The 14,421-nt window shown below is 49.9% G+C and overlaps 1 protein-coding gene across 1 annotated transcript; it reads left to right on the top strand.

Moving 5' to 3' along the window:
- Positions 1–9,223: 9,223 nt before the first annotated feature.
- Positions 9,224–11,422, top strand: LOC307245962 (progestin and adipoQ receptor family member 4-like; the record flags this gene model as incomplete). The annotated part of the gene is made up of 3 exons (XM_080021719.1): positions 9,224–9,389; positions 10,397–10,615; positions 10,989–11,422. 3 exons carry the CDS (start codon positions 9,224–9,226, stop codon positions 11,420–11,422), a joined length of 819 nt encoding a protein of 272 aa, XP_079877845.1.
- Between the last annotated feature and the right edge of the window lie 2,999 nt (positions 11,423–14,421).

Raw genomic sequence — 14,421 nt, 5'->3', positions numbered from 1 at the left:
GTAACACACTGCAGTAACACACACTGTAACACACTGCAGTAACACACACTAACACACTGCAGTAACACACTGCGGTAACACACACTGTAACACACACTGTAACACACACTGTAACACACACTGTAACACACTGCAGTAACACACACTAACACACTGCAGTAACACACTGCTGTAACACACACTGTAACACACACTGCTGTAACACACACTGTAACACACACTGCTGTAACACACACTGTAACACACACTGTAACACACACTGTAACACACACTGGAACACACACTGTAACACACACTGCTGTAACACACACTGTAATGCACACTGTGACACACTGCAGTAACACACTCTGTAACATACTGCAGTAACACACACTGTAACACACACTGTAACACACACTGTAACACACTCTGTAACATACTGCAGTAACACACACTGTAACACACACTGTAACACACACTGCTGTAACACACACTGTGACACACTGCAGTAACACACTGCAGTAACACACACTGTAACACACACTGTAACACACACTATAACACACACAGCTGTAACACACACTGTAATGCACACTGTAACACACTGCAGTAACACACTCTGTAACACACTGCAGTAACACACTGCAGTAAAACACACTGTAACACACACTGTAACACACACTATAACACACACTGCTGTAACACACACTGTAATGCACACTGTAACACACTGCAGTAACACAATCTCTTATTTTTTTATCTTTTATCTTCTTTACTTTTCTCTGCAGTTCTCCTGCCAACAGCCAATCAGCTCACACACAGTGAGGGAGGTAAGAGGTTTTAAATGGAACAGAGTGAATTACGATGGAGGGAGAGGGTTGGATGGATCGACTGATGGAGGGATGGGTGGAGGGAGGTAATGTAGAAATTCCCATGTTGAAGGCGGAGCCACAGAGCACCTACAGTGTCACTGTGGGGAGTCGTACAGAGGGTCCTTCAGGTGGAGTCGTGAAGGTTAAACTCCGCCCTGTTCTCCTCAAATTCACCTGTCTGCAGCTCCACCTGTCTGTCTGCGGGATGCTGGCTGTTTTTCACCAGAGGGCGGAGCCTGAAGCCTCCTCGACCCGAACAGAGGAACTCACGGACTGATGTTGAGTGATTTTGACGTCTTCCGTCCAAACCATGGGCCTTGTTTTGCTGTCATCATGGAAACAAAACCCAGGAGAGAAGTTTCTGTTTCAAACCTGGTGTTCAGACAGACAGCTTCCTGTTCACCACCAAGACTGGGTGGAGGAGGCTGCTACTTGTATGAAATACGTCCTGATGGAGGTCGTGTGAAGGACGTCTGCCTGAGGGTGTCAAACAGACGATCCACAGCTTCTGACTGACCAGGACCCCAACCCCACCTCCACCAACTCCACCACCTCCACCACCCACGCCTCAGAAAAATCATAAATCTGTCAAATATGATTTGAAGGATTGTTAATGTTGAACATCACACTGAGCGACACCGTCACCATGTTGAAGGAGGTGACAGTAAAACCTCAACCACCCCTGCACACCACTAATACAGGGAGTGGCCAGAGCATCCACCATCCATCCATCCACCAGTCCATCCATCCACCAGTCCATCCATCCATCCACCAGTCCATCCATCCATCCACCAGTCCATCCATCCATCCACCAGTCCATCCATCCATCCATAAACTTTCTGATGTAGTTGTTGGCTTTGGCATCCAACTTCAGGGCTGTCGATAGGGTGATGTCACATAGCTTCAGTGGCCACATCAGGTGTTGGTACAAGGTGAACTGGTAACACCAGACCTTGAATTTTCCTGGCAGGAAGCGATGTCGAGCAGCGTTGTCGATCTTGCTCAGACCCTCCAAGAGCTGGGATGTGACACGTAAAGCCATGTGCCTGTCGGAAAGGTCGGCTGTGTGGAGCCTTCCGAGGCTTCACACCGGCTTGTCCGCCAAGAGCAGGATCTTCTCACCCCCGACAGAGAAGGAGATGTTGTTGCTCCTGACTCCTTCCTGATTGAGAGACTGCGGGACTTGGCAGGTTTGATCTTCATCCGTGCCTAAGAGAGCAGTTCCTCAAATCTTTTAAGGAGTCTGGAGGTACAGGCTGCAGTCTGGAGAAGTGTGGTTACATCATCCATGTAGCTCCGTAGGGCAGGGAGTCGATGACCTGATTGGGACCTGACTCCATGGACCATCTGTCTTCCTCCAATCAGGATGATCTCAAAGGCTGCTGTGAAGAGGATGGGCGAGATGGAGCAGCTCATTGCTATCCCTTTCTCCAGCTGGTGCCAGTCAGTTGAGCTTGTCTGGGTGGAGTAGCAGATGTGGAAGTTGTCAAAGTACTTTGCTACAAGGTTCTGGATGCATGGTGGTATGTGGAAGAAGTCGAGGGCGAAGTTGATGAGCTGGTGAGGAACCGACCCGTAGGCGTTCGCAAGATCCAGCCAAACCACGTGGAGATCCGATTTGTGGCTCTTGGCTGTTTGGATTTGCTTCAAAATCATGGCAGAGTGTTCCACACAGCCGGGAAAACCTGGAACGCCTGCCTTCTGGCAAGTGATGTCGATGTAGTTATTTGCCAGAAGGTAGTAGTTCATCCGCTTTGCCAGCACCGAGAAGAAAATCTTCCCCTCAGCCAGTTCAGGGCAATGCCTCTGAATTGGCCGATGTCATGGGAATCCTTCTCCTTTGGGATGAAAGTGGTGATTGCTCTGCTCTATGCTGATGGAATGGCTTGGATTTTCCAGGCGACAGTCATCAGCTTCCACGAAAGCTTTAGGAGACCTGGACAGCTCTTGTAGGGTACGTTGTTTGGTCCGGGGGCTGATGCAGCTCTCGCTCGCTTTACCACCTGTTTAACTTCAGTCCATTTGGGGGGGGCGGTATCAAACAGTGACGAAGACTCTGGTGAGCGGGGTACGTGCCCGGGTGAACCGAGGGGGCACTCCCTTTGGTTTTCGCCGAGGTGGTCTCTGATGTAATCCTCCAGTTCTTGCTCGGAGGCTTGCAGAGTCCCGACTTATTTTCCTCAAGGAGGGCTCGGGCGTACTTGAATGGTTCCTGGAGTAAACTTGTCCGTGCCTTCTCCCGGCTACTTCTGCGTTTCCTGATCCTTTCAGCTCTCCTCAGGTGTGCAAGCCTGGTTCTGATCTGATTCCAAAGGTTTTTCAAGTCCTCCTTCTCTTCGTCTGTGGCTTTCCTCCATGACTTCCACAGCAGGCGTCGTTCCTCTACCAGCTGGAGAATTTCCCTCTCTCGTCTCCCAATCTTGTTAGGAGTAACCCTCCTCCAGTGCATCTCTCCGAATCTTCCTTTGCCTTCCTTATAGATAATGTGACCAAAGATGTTCAGCTTGGCGGTTATGTTGCCTTTTAGGGTGCTCTGAAGGGTGCTGAGTAGGCTCTGTTCGAAGTTTCCCCATGCATCCTTGTCATTGCCTTTTGGCCAATTGACTTTGGGTTTACAGGTTGGCTTCTCAGATGTTTCTCTTGTGGGTACTCTTCGATGCTCATGCTGTGGGTTAGGCTGATGTTGCGGCACATTCTCCTGGGGAGACAGGTCTTCCTCTCTCTCTCCAGATGCAATGGTGGGATCGGTAGCGCTGTGGTGCTCAACCTGGCTATGACTCCTCCTTGTCTCATCTACTGCTGCAATGCAAGTTTTCAATCTGGGTGCTGACGCTGCATTTAGCATTTCCCTGGTGGATTCTGTGGCCCAAGTATGTTGTTACCTTGGACCACCCACAGCTGCATGCGCTCGGGGTCTTTTGTTTGTTCGTCGTTGTCGTTCCAGTTACCATGGTATCCATCCTAGATGGTCCATCTTCCATCTCGCCTCTCGTGGACCATCGGGTTGTTTCTTTCTTATTATTCTGCTTGTAGTTGATTGAGAGTGTCCAGGAAACAGTTGCCTCTCGGACGTGTGAGAGCTGGGTAACTAGCCCCTGATGCAGTCTTTCCTGCTGCCAGCCAGTCTTCTTTGGCAGCCCACCAGGCTCTATTCACAGTAGTCACTGGGAAGCCAGATTAACCAGATGAGAGCAATGATGGGTTCAACTGCAGGGCATTTCTGCCTGAAGCACCTCCGACAGTGCCATTGGGTTGGCTGCAAGGTCGTCAGCTGGGGGCTACCCTTCACTGGTTTTTCGCTGCTTTAAACCCAGAACACGTCAAGGTGGTGGAGCAGCAACAGGGACGTCTCCCTGACGCTCCTTGCAGCCAACCCTAAGACCCTTGCTTTCGCCACGCCTTGTCCTTTCTTCGGAGCCAGAGCCAAAAGCTCTCTTGTTCAGCCTTCTCTGCCAGGTCTTTTGTGGCCTTCCTGAGTTTGGAGCCCATGATCCCGAGAGACCTTAGGAATCGCTGGATGGATGCTCCAGTGTAGCCTCGGCAGCCGACTTCCACTGGGTACATGAGCACCTTCCACCCAACTTGGGAACACAGAGTTGCCAGCTCTGCATACCTTTCCTTCTTCCTCTTGTAGGCTGCCTCCATTCCCTCTTCCCATGGGACAGTCAGTTCTCCCATGATAACTGTCCTGAAAAGACCAAGATAAGATAAAACTAAGATAAGATATGACTAAGATAAGATAAGACTAAAGCTGCTTTCACACATGCACTGCAACCCTGAAATCCATCCATTCCAATGTCACTGTTTATCTTGTATTGTTTCCATATTTATATGAACATTGTTTTCATTTATCTGACAGGAAGCAACCAGTTTGAGTCACAGCCGCCTGGGTTTGGTCCACACGGAGGTAAGAAAAGACTAAGATAAGAATAAGATACGATAAGACCAAGATAAGATAAGACTAAGAAAAGACAAAGATAAGAACAAGGTAAGACCAAGATAAGATAAGACCAAGATAAGAACAGACTAAGATAAGATAAGACTAAAATAAGACTAAGATAAGATAAGACTAAGATATGACTAAGATGTGACTATATGACTCTCTAAGTGTGGTCTTACCCCCAGGTGTCTGGCTGCCGTATAGCACCTCCCACCTGACACCAAAGAAAGCTCAGTACAAGTACGGTGAGTGAGCAGTTGCCTGGCTGCCTGGTTGCCTGGCTGCCTGGCTGCAGGACGTGGCTGAACAGCTTGATAAATATTCAGATAAATGGAAGGAAAGACCTTGTTTTGACTCAGGCATTGGAGGACTTCCTTTTGCTGCTCAACCCTTGGCCCTGGGACCCGGCGGGGTCGGCCAGCATGGTCAGTAGGGTTCGCAGGGTGTTCAGTTGTGCAGGTGCTCAGTGGTCTCTGGGTTCTAACAGTGGCTGTTCCTCAGGTGGAGTCGCTTCCTACGGGGCTGATGGGAAATCCTCTGGGAAACACGGTGAGACGATGGGAATAGAACCCCTCACCCTGCAGTGTTAGTGCCTTGCTCTAGGGCAGCGTTTCCCAACCTGTGGGGTCACCTGATATGCTGCAAAGTTGTCTTTTGCTCATTAAAATTATTAAACCATAAATAAAACCATGTTCTACACATGTTCTACACATGTTCCACACATTTTCCACACAAGTTCCATACATTTTCCACACATATTATACACATGTTATACACATTTTCTATTCCCCTTTACATCCGTAACTCACAGGAGAGCGGCGTCTTCTTTAGAAACTGAGGGTGTGAAAACTGAGGGCGAAAACTGTTCCAGTTTTCAAAATGCAGTAACTTTTTTATGGCAACATTTTTTTACCAACAATCAATAGCAAATATTTTAATATGAAATACATTCTGTTGCACAGTTATTATTATATTATTATTATTATTATTATTATTACATAGTTATATCCAAGGGGTTCTTGATTTGAGGTCGGCCGCCCTAAATCGGGCCCTCTAGCAATGTCAGGTGGTCTGCAGCAAAAATATAATTTATTTTCTACTTTATTGTTTCTATATTTTAATATTGCATTTCATGTAAACAAGCTAGTTTGTCTCAGTTGAAAGGAACAAGAGAACAGCAGCTTCACGCTGAACCCTACAAGCAGTACCCTGTATAACCCTCTAACCCCTGAACCCTACACCCTCTCACTCTGTGACAGTTTATGTTGAAAATGCCAGTAAATACATTTTGATGGATTATTTAGTATTTCTCAGGAATTAAATCATAGTCTTGCTGTAACTCAAGTCAGTGTTTTTTTTAATATAAACATATTTCAGGTGAAATTTGAGTAAATTGAGTAAAACACACACACACACACACACACACACACACAGTAACATATAACTGCTCCTCCTCCTTCTCATCCTCCTCCTCATCCTCCTCCTCCTTCCTGCTCCTCTTTCTAAAAGTTCATTTAGCAGTTTTCAGCATCTCAGTATTAATGAGATTTAAGATTCAAGAGGTTTATTTGATACATCCATATACAGGTACATCTCATAAAATTAGAATATCATGAAAAAGTTCAATATTTTTTGTCACTCGTTTCAGAAAGTGAAACCCATATATTATACATTTACATTTACATTTAGTCATTTATCAGACGCTTTTATCCAAAGCGACTTACAAGGGAGAATAACATTCAGGCTACATTGCGACAGAGATTAGTGTAACAACAACATTAGTGTAACAATAAATACTGCAAGGTGGTGCTAAGTAATTGTAGGTTAGGACAGGAGGTACTCACTGAAGAGCTGGGTCTTCAGGTGCTTCTTAAAGACAGAGAGGGAGGTCCCCGCTCTGGTCATTTTTGGCAGCTCGTTCCACCAACGTGGAACTACAAATGAGAACAGCCTGGATTGCCGTGGCTGTATGGCCAGCAGAGCCAGGCCACGCTCATTTGACGAGCGCAGCATCCGGGGGGCAACATGTGCTCTTACAAGAGCATTTAAGTAGGCGGGAGCATTCCCAGCAATCACTCTGTAGGCCAGCATCAGAGACTTGAACTTGATGCGGGCCGCTACAGGTAACCGAGCGGCTACAGGTAACCGAGCGGCTGCAGGTAACCGAGCGGCTGCAGGTAACCGAGCGGCTACAGGTAACCGAGCGGCTACAGGTAACCGAGCGGCTACAGGTAACCAAGCGGCTACAGGTAACCAAGCGGCTACAGGTAACCAGTGGAGCTCGATGAGCAGCGGAGTGACATGTGCCCTCTTTGGCTGGTTGAACACCAATCGCGCCGCCGCATTCTGTATCATCTGTAGTGGCTTCACCGCACAGGCCTCAAGCCTGTTAAGAGGGCGTTGCAGTAGTCGAGACGGGACATCACCAAGGTTTGTACCAGCAGTTGAGATTATATAGATTCAGATTATATCCAGATTATATAGATTCATTACACATAGAGTGAAATGTTTCAAGCCTTTATTTCTTGAAATTTTGATGATTGGCTGTAGATAATGAAAACCTAAATTCAGTGCCTCATCTGTTAAGCCACAATCATCCTAACTTTAAGAAATAAAGGCTTGAAACATTTCACTCTACGTGTAATGAATCTATATAATAGATGGGTTTCACTTTCTGAAACGAGTGACAAAATACTGAACTTTTTCATGATATTCTAATTTTATGAGATGTACCTGTATATGGTTCCATACTTTATTCCATAATTAATGAGGACTCAATCTTTCACCCACTTCCTGTCTGTCTCCACTTCCTGTCTGTCTCCACTTCCTGTCTGTCCAGCTCTGGGCTTCCCAGCCCCCGCCTCCAGCCCTGCCATTGGCTCCGCCCCCTTCCTTCCCATCAGCCCCTCTGATCTACTTCCTGTGGGCGGAGCAGAGGCGCTGTCTCCCACTCAAACACAAACCCTGCCCCCGTTGCCAGAGCAACGGGAGATCCACATCCAACAGCAGGTCAAGCTGCTGCTCCACCCGCGGAGAGGTGCAGCGGCATGCTGTCTGTCTCTACTTCCTGTCTGTCCCTACTACCTGTCTGTCTCTACTTCCTGTCCCTCCCTATTACTTGTCTGTCTCTCCCTACTACCTGTCTGTCTCTATTTGCCGTCTGTCCCTACTTCCTGTATTTTTGGACTACCAGTCAGTCCCTACTACCCATCTGTCCCCACTTCCTGTCTATTTCTACTATCGGTCTGTCCCTACATCCTGTATGTCTCTACTACCTGTCAGTCCCTACTTCCTGTCAGTCTTGACTACCTGTCTGTCCTTATTTCCTGTCCACGTCTAGTACCTGTCTGTCCCTACTTCCTGTATGTCTGGACTACCTGTCTGTCCTTATTTCCTGTCTTTCTCTACTCCCTTTCAATACCTATTTCCTGTCTCTACTTCCTGTCAGTCCCTACTTCCTGCCTATCTCTACTACCTGTTTGTCTGTCTCTACTGCCTGTCTGTCCCTCCATGTCACCTGGAGAGTGACAGTTTAATATCCACCTGTCTGCTCCTTGTTGTTGCTCCAGGGTCCAGGGACAGGAAGTTCCAGGTCGATGGCTTCCTGGGCGCGGCCGGTTTCCACGGTAACTATGCTGCACTGAAACATTTTCTGCTGCGATGGAGGGTTGTTCACTCTTCTTCTTCTCCTCCTCCTCCACAGGTTGAGCTGGAGGACTGCAGCCGCTCAACGACAACAAACCTTCAAAACATTGTATCTTAGTCGTTCTCGTGACGACACATTCTAGAACTAAAACTGTAGATGTTTAGTTTTATTTGAATGTTAGAACTTGAATTAAGGCATTCAACTATTTTTTTAACTGATCTAAACTAGTTAACTTTTTATACACTGACCTAAAATGACTTTTTTCAACCTGTGGAATGAACTGTCAGTTATTTTGACAGATTTTCAATAAAAACCAATAGAAAAAAGTTTTCTGTGTTCCACACACACACACACACACACACACACACACACACACACACACACACACACACACACACACACACACACACACACACACACACACACACACACACACACACACACACACACACACACACACACAAAATGGGGTTCTTCAGAGTCTCCTTGCCCCAGTGGGTGGGGCTAGGTTTTCCAAGTCCCACTGGGCAGGGCTTAGTCCACCCAGTGAGGTGGCGGTGTAGATCCTGGTCCCAGTGAGGTGGAGGTGTGGATCAACTCCCAGGAGGCCCATGTGCGTCCTGGAGGATTAAGCAGCTTTAGGAGGAGCCGGCTGCTGATTGGTCCAGCGGAACCAGGCCACCCTGCAGGACCCACCTGTTCGCTGAAGGTCTGAGAAGGTTCCGGGGGACCTGAGAAGAACCTCCTAGGATGTGAAGCCCCGGGTCCCGGCTGGAGGAACCCACCATGAGGTTCTACGAAGGCCCCCGGCTTCTGGACCTGGCCAAGACCCCCCACCACCTGCAGTTCAACAAGTACGTGTTGACCGGATATCGGCCCGTCTCCACGGCCCACGAGTGTCTCCGCAGCCTCTTCTACATGCACAACGAGCTGGGGAACATCTACACGCACGGTCAGTCCAACACCTCCACTGGAGGTCCAGGTCCAGAACCACCTCCACTGGAGGTCCAGGTCCAGAACAAGTAGACTTGAGAAATGTTTAACCTGTATCAATGTTTGCAGGTCATGAAGCCATGAAGGCTGATGTGTAGTTAAATACAATACTTTTACCTTTTCCAAACAAATTCAAACAGAATCTAAAACAATCAGGTTCAGAGGTTGAGGGTTAAAAAATGTGACTAATGCAGAAGAACTAAAATCAGACAAAATGTTTATGTTGAAATCAAGAGCTTATCAATTGAAATGTCTATTTAATGACTTGAACCCAATGTTTGTAAAACATACATTTCAAGAACCCGAAGGCCCCCTGCAAACATGAATTATTTTAACTACATATTATCAACATCTAATCTGAGGTGGGGCTCCTGGGCTTTCCCCTTGGAGAGGTCACCGTGAGACTCTCACTTCCAATCGCACGAAGGATGTCAGGATTAGATTAGCACTAATCTGCAGGGAATCCTCACCCTGAACACATCCCAGTGAGTTTAACGCTCGTTAGAGGGAGAGATGTCTTGCTGGACCATAAGATACCCTGTATCCCTGTAGACCCCAAAACATCCTGTATCCCTGTAGACCCCAAACATCTTTCATCGCTTCCGACTCTAAACGTCCTGTATCGATTCGGGGTCCAGACATTGATCTCACCACGAGCTCCAGAATCACACAGACTGTGGAGAACACCTTGAAGTCAAAACTGGGGAATGCACAGGGTCAATTATGGGCATTAAGTAAAGTGTTAACACACTTGAACTTCCTGTGGTTTCGCCCCCATTTCCTGCTTGACAGCTCGGTAAGTTTGTTAAAAGCTAACGATCTTACTGAGGGGAACTGGTGGAGATTAGCGCTATCCCACAAGCTCAAATCGTCCACCATCATGCTCCTTATGTTCAGCTGTTGGATGGACTGCACCTCTGACTCAGGGTTGGCTTCTGACTTCATCCTTTCTCTTCCTCCTCTCAGGGATCCCTTTCTTCCTCTTCCTTGTGCTGCTGCCATTCAGCATCCCCTGGGCGGAGGTGGAGAATGTGTGGATCTGCGTGGTCCACTACTTTGCCTGTCTGTCCCCCACCGTGGGCTCTGTCCTCTACCACCTCTTCATGAACCACGTTGGGGGGGAGCATGTCTACGACACCCTGCTGTCCCTGGACATGTTCGGTGTCTGTCTGGTCAACACACTGGGTAAGAACCCTCCCTTCAACACAGCTAATGTCTAAAGACTTTTATCGTAGTAGCTACACACTTCATATGACCTAGCACCAGGGGTGGGCAGCCTGGTGTCACCTGGTTTAAAGTTTCGAAACAGCCCTTTATTCTGGGGGAAGCGTGTCGTGTAGTAGTCCGAAGGTTGCAGGTTAAGTCCCTGGCTCCTCCTACGAGCATGCTGAAGTGTCCTTGAGCAAGGTACTTAATAGGTCTATCGCAGCCAATAGCTCCATAGGGGCCAGTAGTAGTCGGTAGGTCTATGGGTCCAACAGTTCTGTGGAGGCCAGTATGAGTCTGTGGTTCCCTCCACCCTGCTGGTGGTGTTGACCATCTCCCCATCTGTTTCCAGGCGCCCTCCCCATCATCTACATCACCCTGCTCTGCTTCCCCAGTGTCCAGCGGGTGGCACTGCTGCTCTACATCCTGCTGTCGGCCTACGGTATCTACTGCGCCACCACAGCCCGCACCAATGTGCTGCGTCTCAGGGCCTTCGCGTGGCAGGCGCTGTTCCGCTTCAGCCTCTTCCTGTTCCGGGTGTTCGGCCGAGGAGTGGGCAGCCCGAACTCTCTGCGCCTCTTCCTCATCATGGACTCCTTGGCCGTGGTGGGAGGCCTGGTTAACATAGTCCAGGTCCCGGAACGGTTCAAGCCCGGACTCTTCGACAATTGGGGCAACAGCCACCAGATCATGCATGTGATGGTCATCTGCTCTATCATCTTCCTGCACTGGGGCACGCTGGAGGATCTGGCCTGGATCCAGTCCTACCAGTGTCCTGGAGACTGAGGGGACGCAGCCTGGACCAGGTCCTAACAGGGTCCTGGGACAGAGTTCTAATGCACTTTAGTTCTAGCGTTTGACGCCAAGATTGTCACGTAATGAAGCAGTAACAGTGTTCTAACTGTTGGAACTTCTTGAACAACTTGAACCTGAGACGCAGTAGTTTTATAGTTTCTAAAGCATTATAAGGTAATAAATGTATTTGTATGTGACAAATAATCTCTTGAACTTGAACTTGAACTAAATGTATTTTTATACGTCGTCTCCAATTTTATTGTTTGTGCTGAAGAAAAAGCAGCGAGGCCAGGTGGCTTCCACGCTTCAATAGCAGAGATGGAGAATCACCATTTCCTTGATTAGAACTGAAATCACAATGAGCAGAATTGCTCATTCACTCAGTGGTGGAGATAATTGGACAATTATCAAACAGTGATTTCAACTAATTTTGTATTTAGATGCAGCACATACGGTTTGCTGGAACATTCCACACACAGTGGGAGTAACATTGGTTCAAAACACTAGTGGCTAGTCATTAGCCAGCTGGCTAGTGATGGGTGAGCGACTGATGGTGACGGGCTAGTGACTGATTTACATTACATTGATCAGACGCTTTTATCCAAAGCGACTTACAATTATTCAAACACCGACGGATGCAGCCATCAGGAGCAATGAGGGGTTAAGTGTCTTGCTCAAGGACACTACAGCATGCTAGCAGGAGGAGCCTGGGATCCAACCAGCAACCTTTAGATGACTAGACCACCAGCTCTACCTCCTGAGCTACCATCCCCGACTGATGGTGAGGGGCTAGTGACGGATGGTGAGGGGCTAGTGACGGATGGTGACGGGCTAGTGACGGATGGTGACGGGCTTGTGACGGATGTTGACGGGCTAGTGACTGATGGTGACGGGCTAGTGACTGATGGTGACGGGCTAGTGACGGATGGTGACGGGCTAGTGACGGATGGTGACGGGCTAGTGACGGATGGTGACGGCCTAGTGACGGATGGTGACGGCCTAGTGACGGATGGTGACGGGCTAGTGACTGATGGTGACGGGCTAGTGACGGATGGTGACGGGCTAGTGACGGATGGTGACGGGCTAGTGACGGATGGTGACGGGCTAGTGACGGATGGTGACGGCCTAGTGACGGATGGTGACGGGCTAGTGACTGATGGTGACGGGCTAGTGACGGATGGTGACGGGCTAGTGACGGATGGTGACGGGCTAGTGACGGATGGTGACGGGGTAGTGACGGATGGTGACGGGCTAGTGACGGATGGTGACGGGCTTGTGACGGATGGTGACGGGCTTGTGACGGATGGTGACGGGCTAGTGACTGATGGTGACGGGCTAGTGACTGATGGTGACGGGCTAGTGACGGATGGTGACGGGCTAATGACGGGCTAGTGACGGGCTAGTGACAGGCTAGTGACCGATGGTGACTTGCTTGTGACCGATGGTGACGGGCTAGTGACCGATGGTGACGGGCTAGTGACCGATGGTGACGGGCTAGTGACGGATGGTGACGGGCTAGTGACGGATGGTGACGGGCTAGTGACGGATGGTGACGGGCTAGTGACGGATGGTGACGGGCTTGTGACTGATGGTGACGGGCTAGTGACGGGCTAGTGACGGATGGTGACGGGCTTGTGACGGATGGTGACGGGCTAGTGACGGATGGTGACGGGCTAGTGACTGATGGTGACGGGGTAGTGACTGATGGTGACGGGCTAGTGACTGATGGTGACGGGCTAGTGACCGATGGTGACGGGCTAGTGACAGGCTAGTGACTGATGGTGACGGGCTAGTGACCGATGGTGACGGGCCTGTGACCGATGGTGAAGGACTTGTGACGGATGGTGACGGGCTAGTGACGGATGGTGACGGGCTAGTGACGGATGGTGACGGGCTAGTGACTGATGGTGACGGGGTAGTGACTGATAGTGACGGGGTAGTGACTGATGGTGACGGGCTAGTGACCGATGGTGACGGGCTAGTGACCGATGGTGACGGGCTTGTGACCGATGGTGACGGGCTAGTGACCGATGGTGACGGGCTTGTGACCGATGGTGACGGGCTTGTGACCGATGGTGACGGGCTAGTGACCGATGGTGACGGGCTAGTGACCGATGGTGACGGGCTAGTGACCGATGGTGACGGGCTTGTGACCGATGGTGATGGGCTAGTGACAGGCTAGTGACCGATGGTGACGGGCTTGTGACCGATGGTGACGGGCTTGTGACCGATGGTGATGGGCTTGTGACCGATGGTGACGGGCTTGTGACCGATGGTGACGGGCTTGTGACCGATGGTGACGGGCTAGTGACCGATGGTGACGGGCTTGTGACCGATGGTGATGGGCTAGTGACAGGCTAGTGACCGATGGTGACGGGCTTGTGACCGATGGTGACGGGCTTGTGACCGATGGTGACGGGCTTGTGACCGATGGTGACGGGCTTGTGACCGATGGTGACGGGCTAGTGACCGATGGTGACGGGCTTGTGACCGATGGTGATGGGCTAGTGACAGGCTAGTGACCGATGGTGACGGGCTTGTGACCGATGGTGATGGGCTAGTGACAGGCTAGTGACCGATGGTGACGGGCTTGTGACCGATGGTGACGGGCTTGTGACCGATGGTGACGGGCTTGTGACCGATGGTGATGGACTTGTGACGGATGGTGACGGGCTAGTGACGGATGGTGACGGGCTAGTGACTGATGGTGACGGGCTAGTGACTGATGGTGACGGGCTAGTGACTGATGGTGACGGGGTAGTGACTGATAGTGACGGGGTAGTGACTGATGGTGACGGGCTAGTGACCGATGGTGACGGGCTAGTGACCGATGTGACGGGCTAGTGACCGATGGTGACGGGCTTGTGACCGATGGTGACGGGCTAGTGACCGATGGTGACGGGCTAGTGACCGATGGTGACGGGCTAGTGACCGATGGTGACGGGCTTGTGACCGATGGTGACGGGCTTGTGACCGATGGTGACGGGCTA

The sequence above is a fragment of the Zeus faber genome, assembly GCF_960531495.2.
Source record: "Zeus faber genome assembly, chromosome: 20".
NCBI lineage: Eukaryota > Metazoa > Chordata > Actinopteri > Zeiformes > Zeidae > Zeus > Zeus faber.
This window is presented reverse-complemented; position numbering and strand designations above follow the sequence as displayed.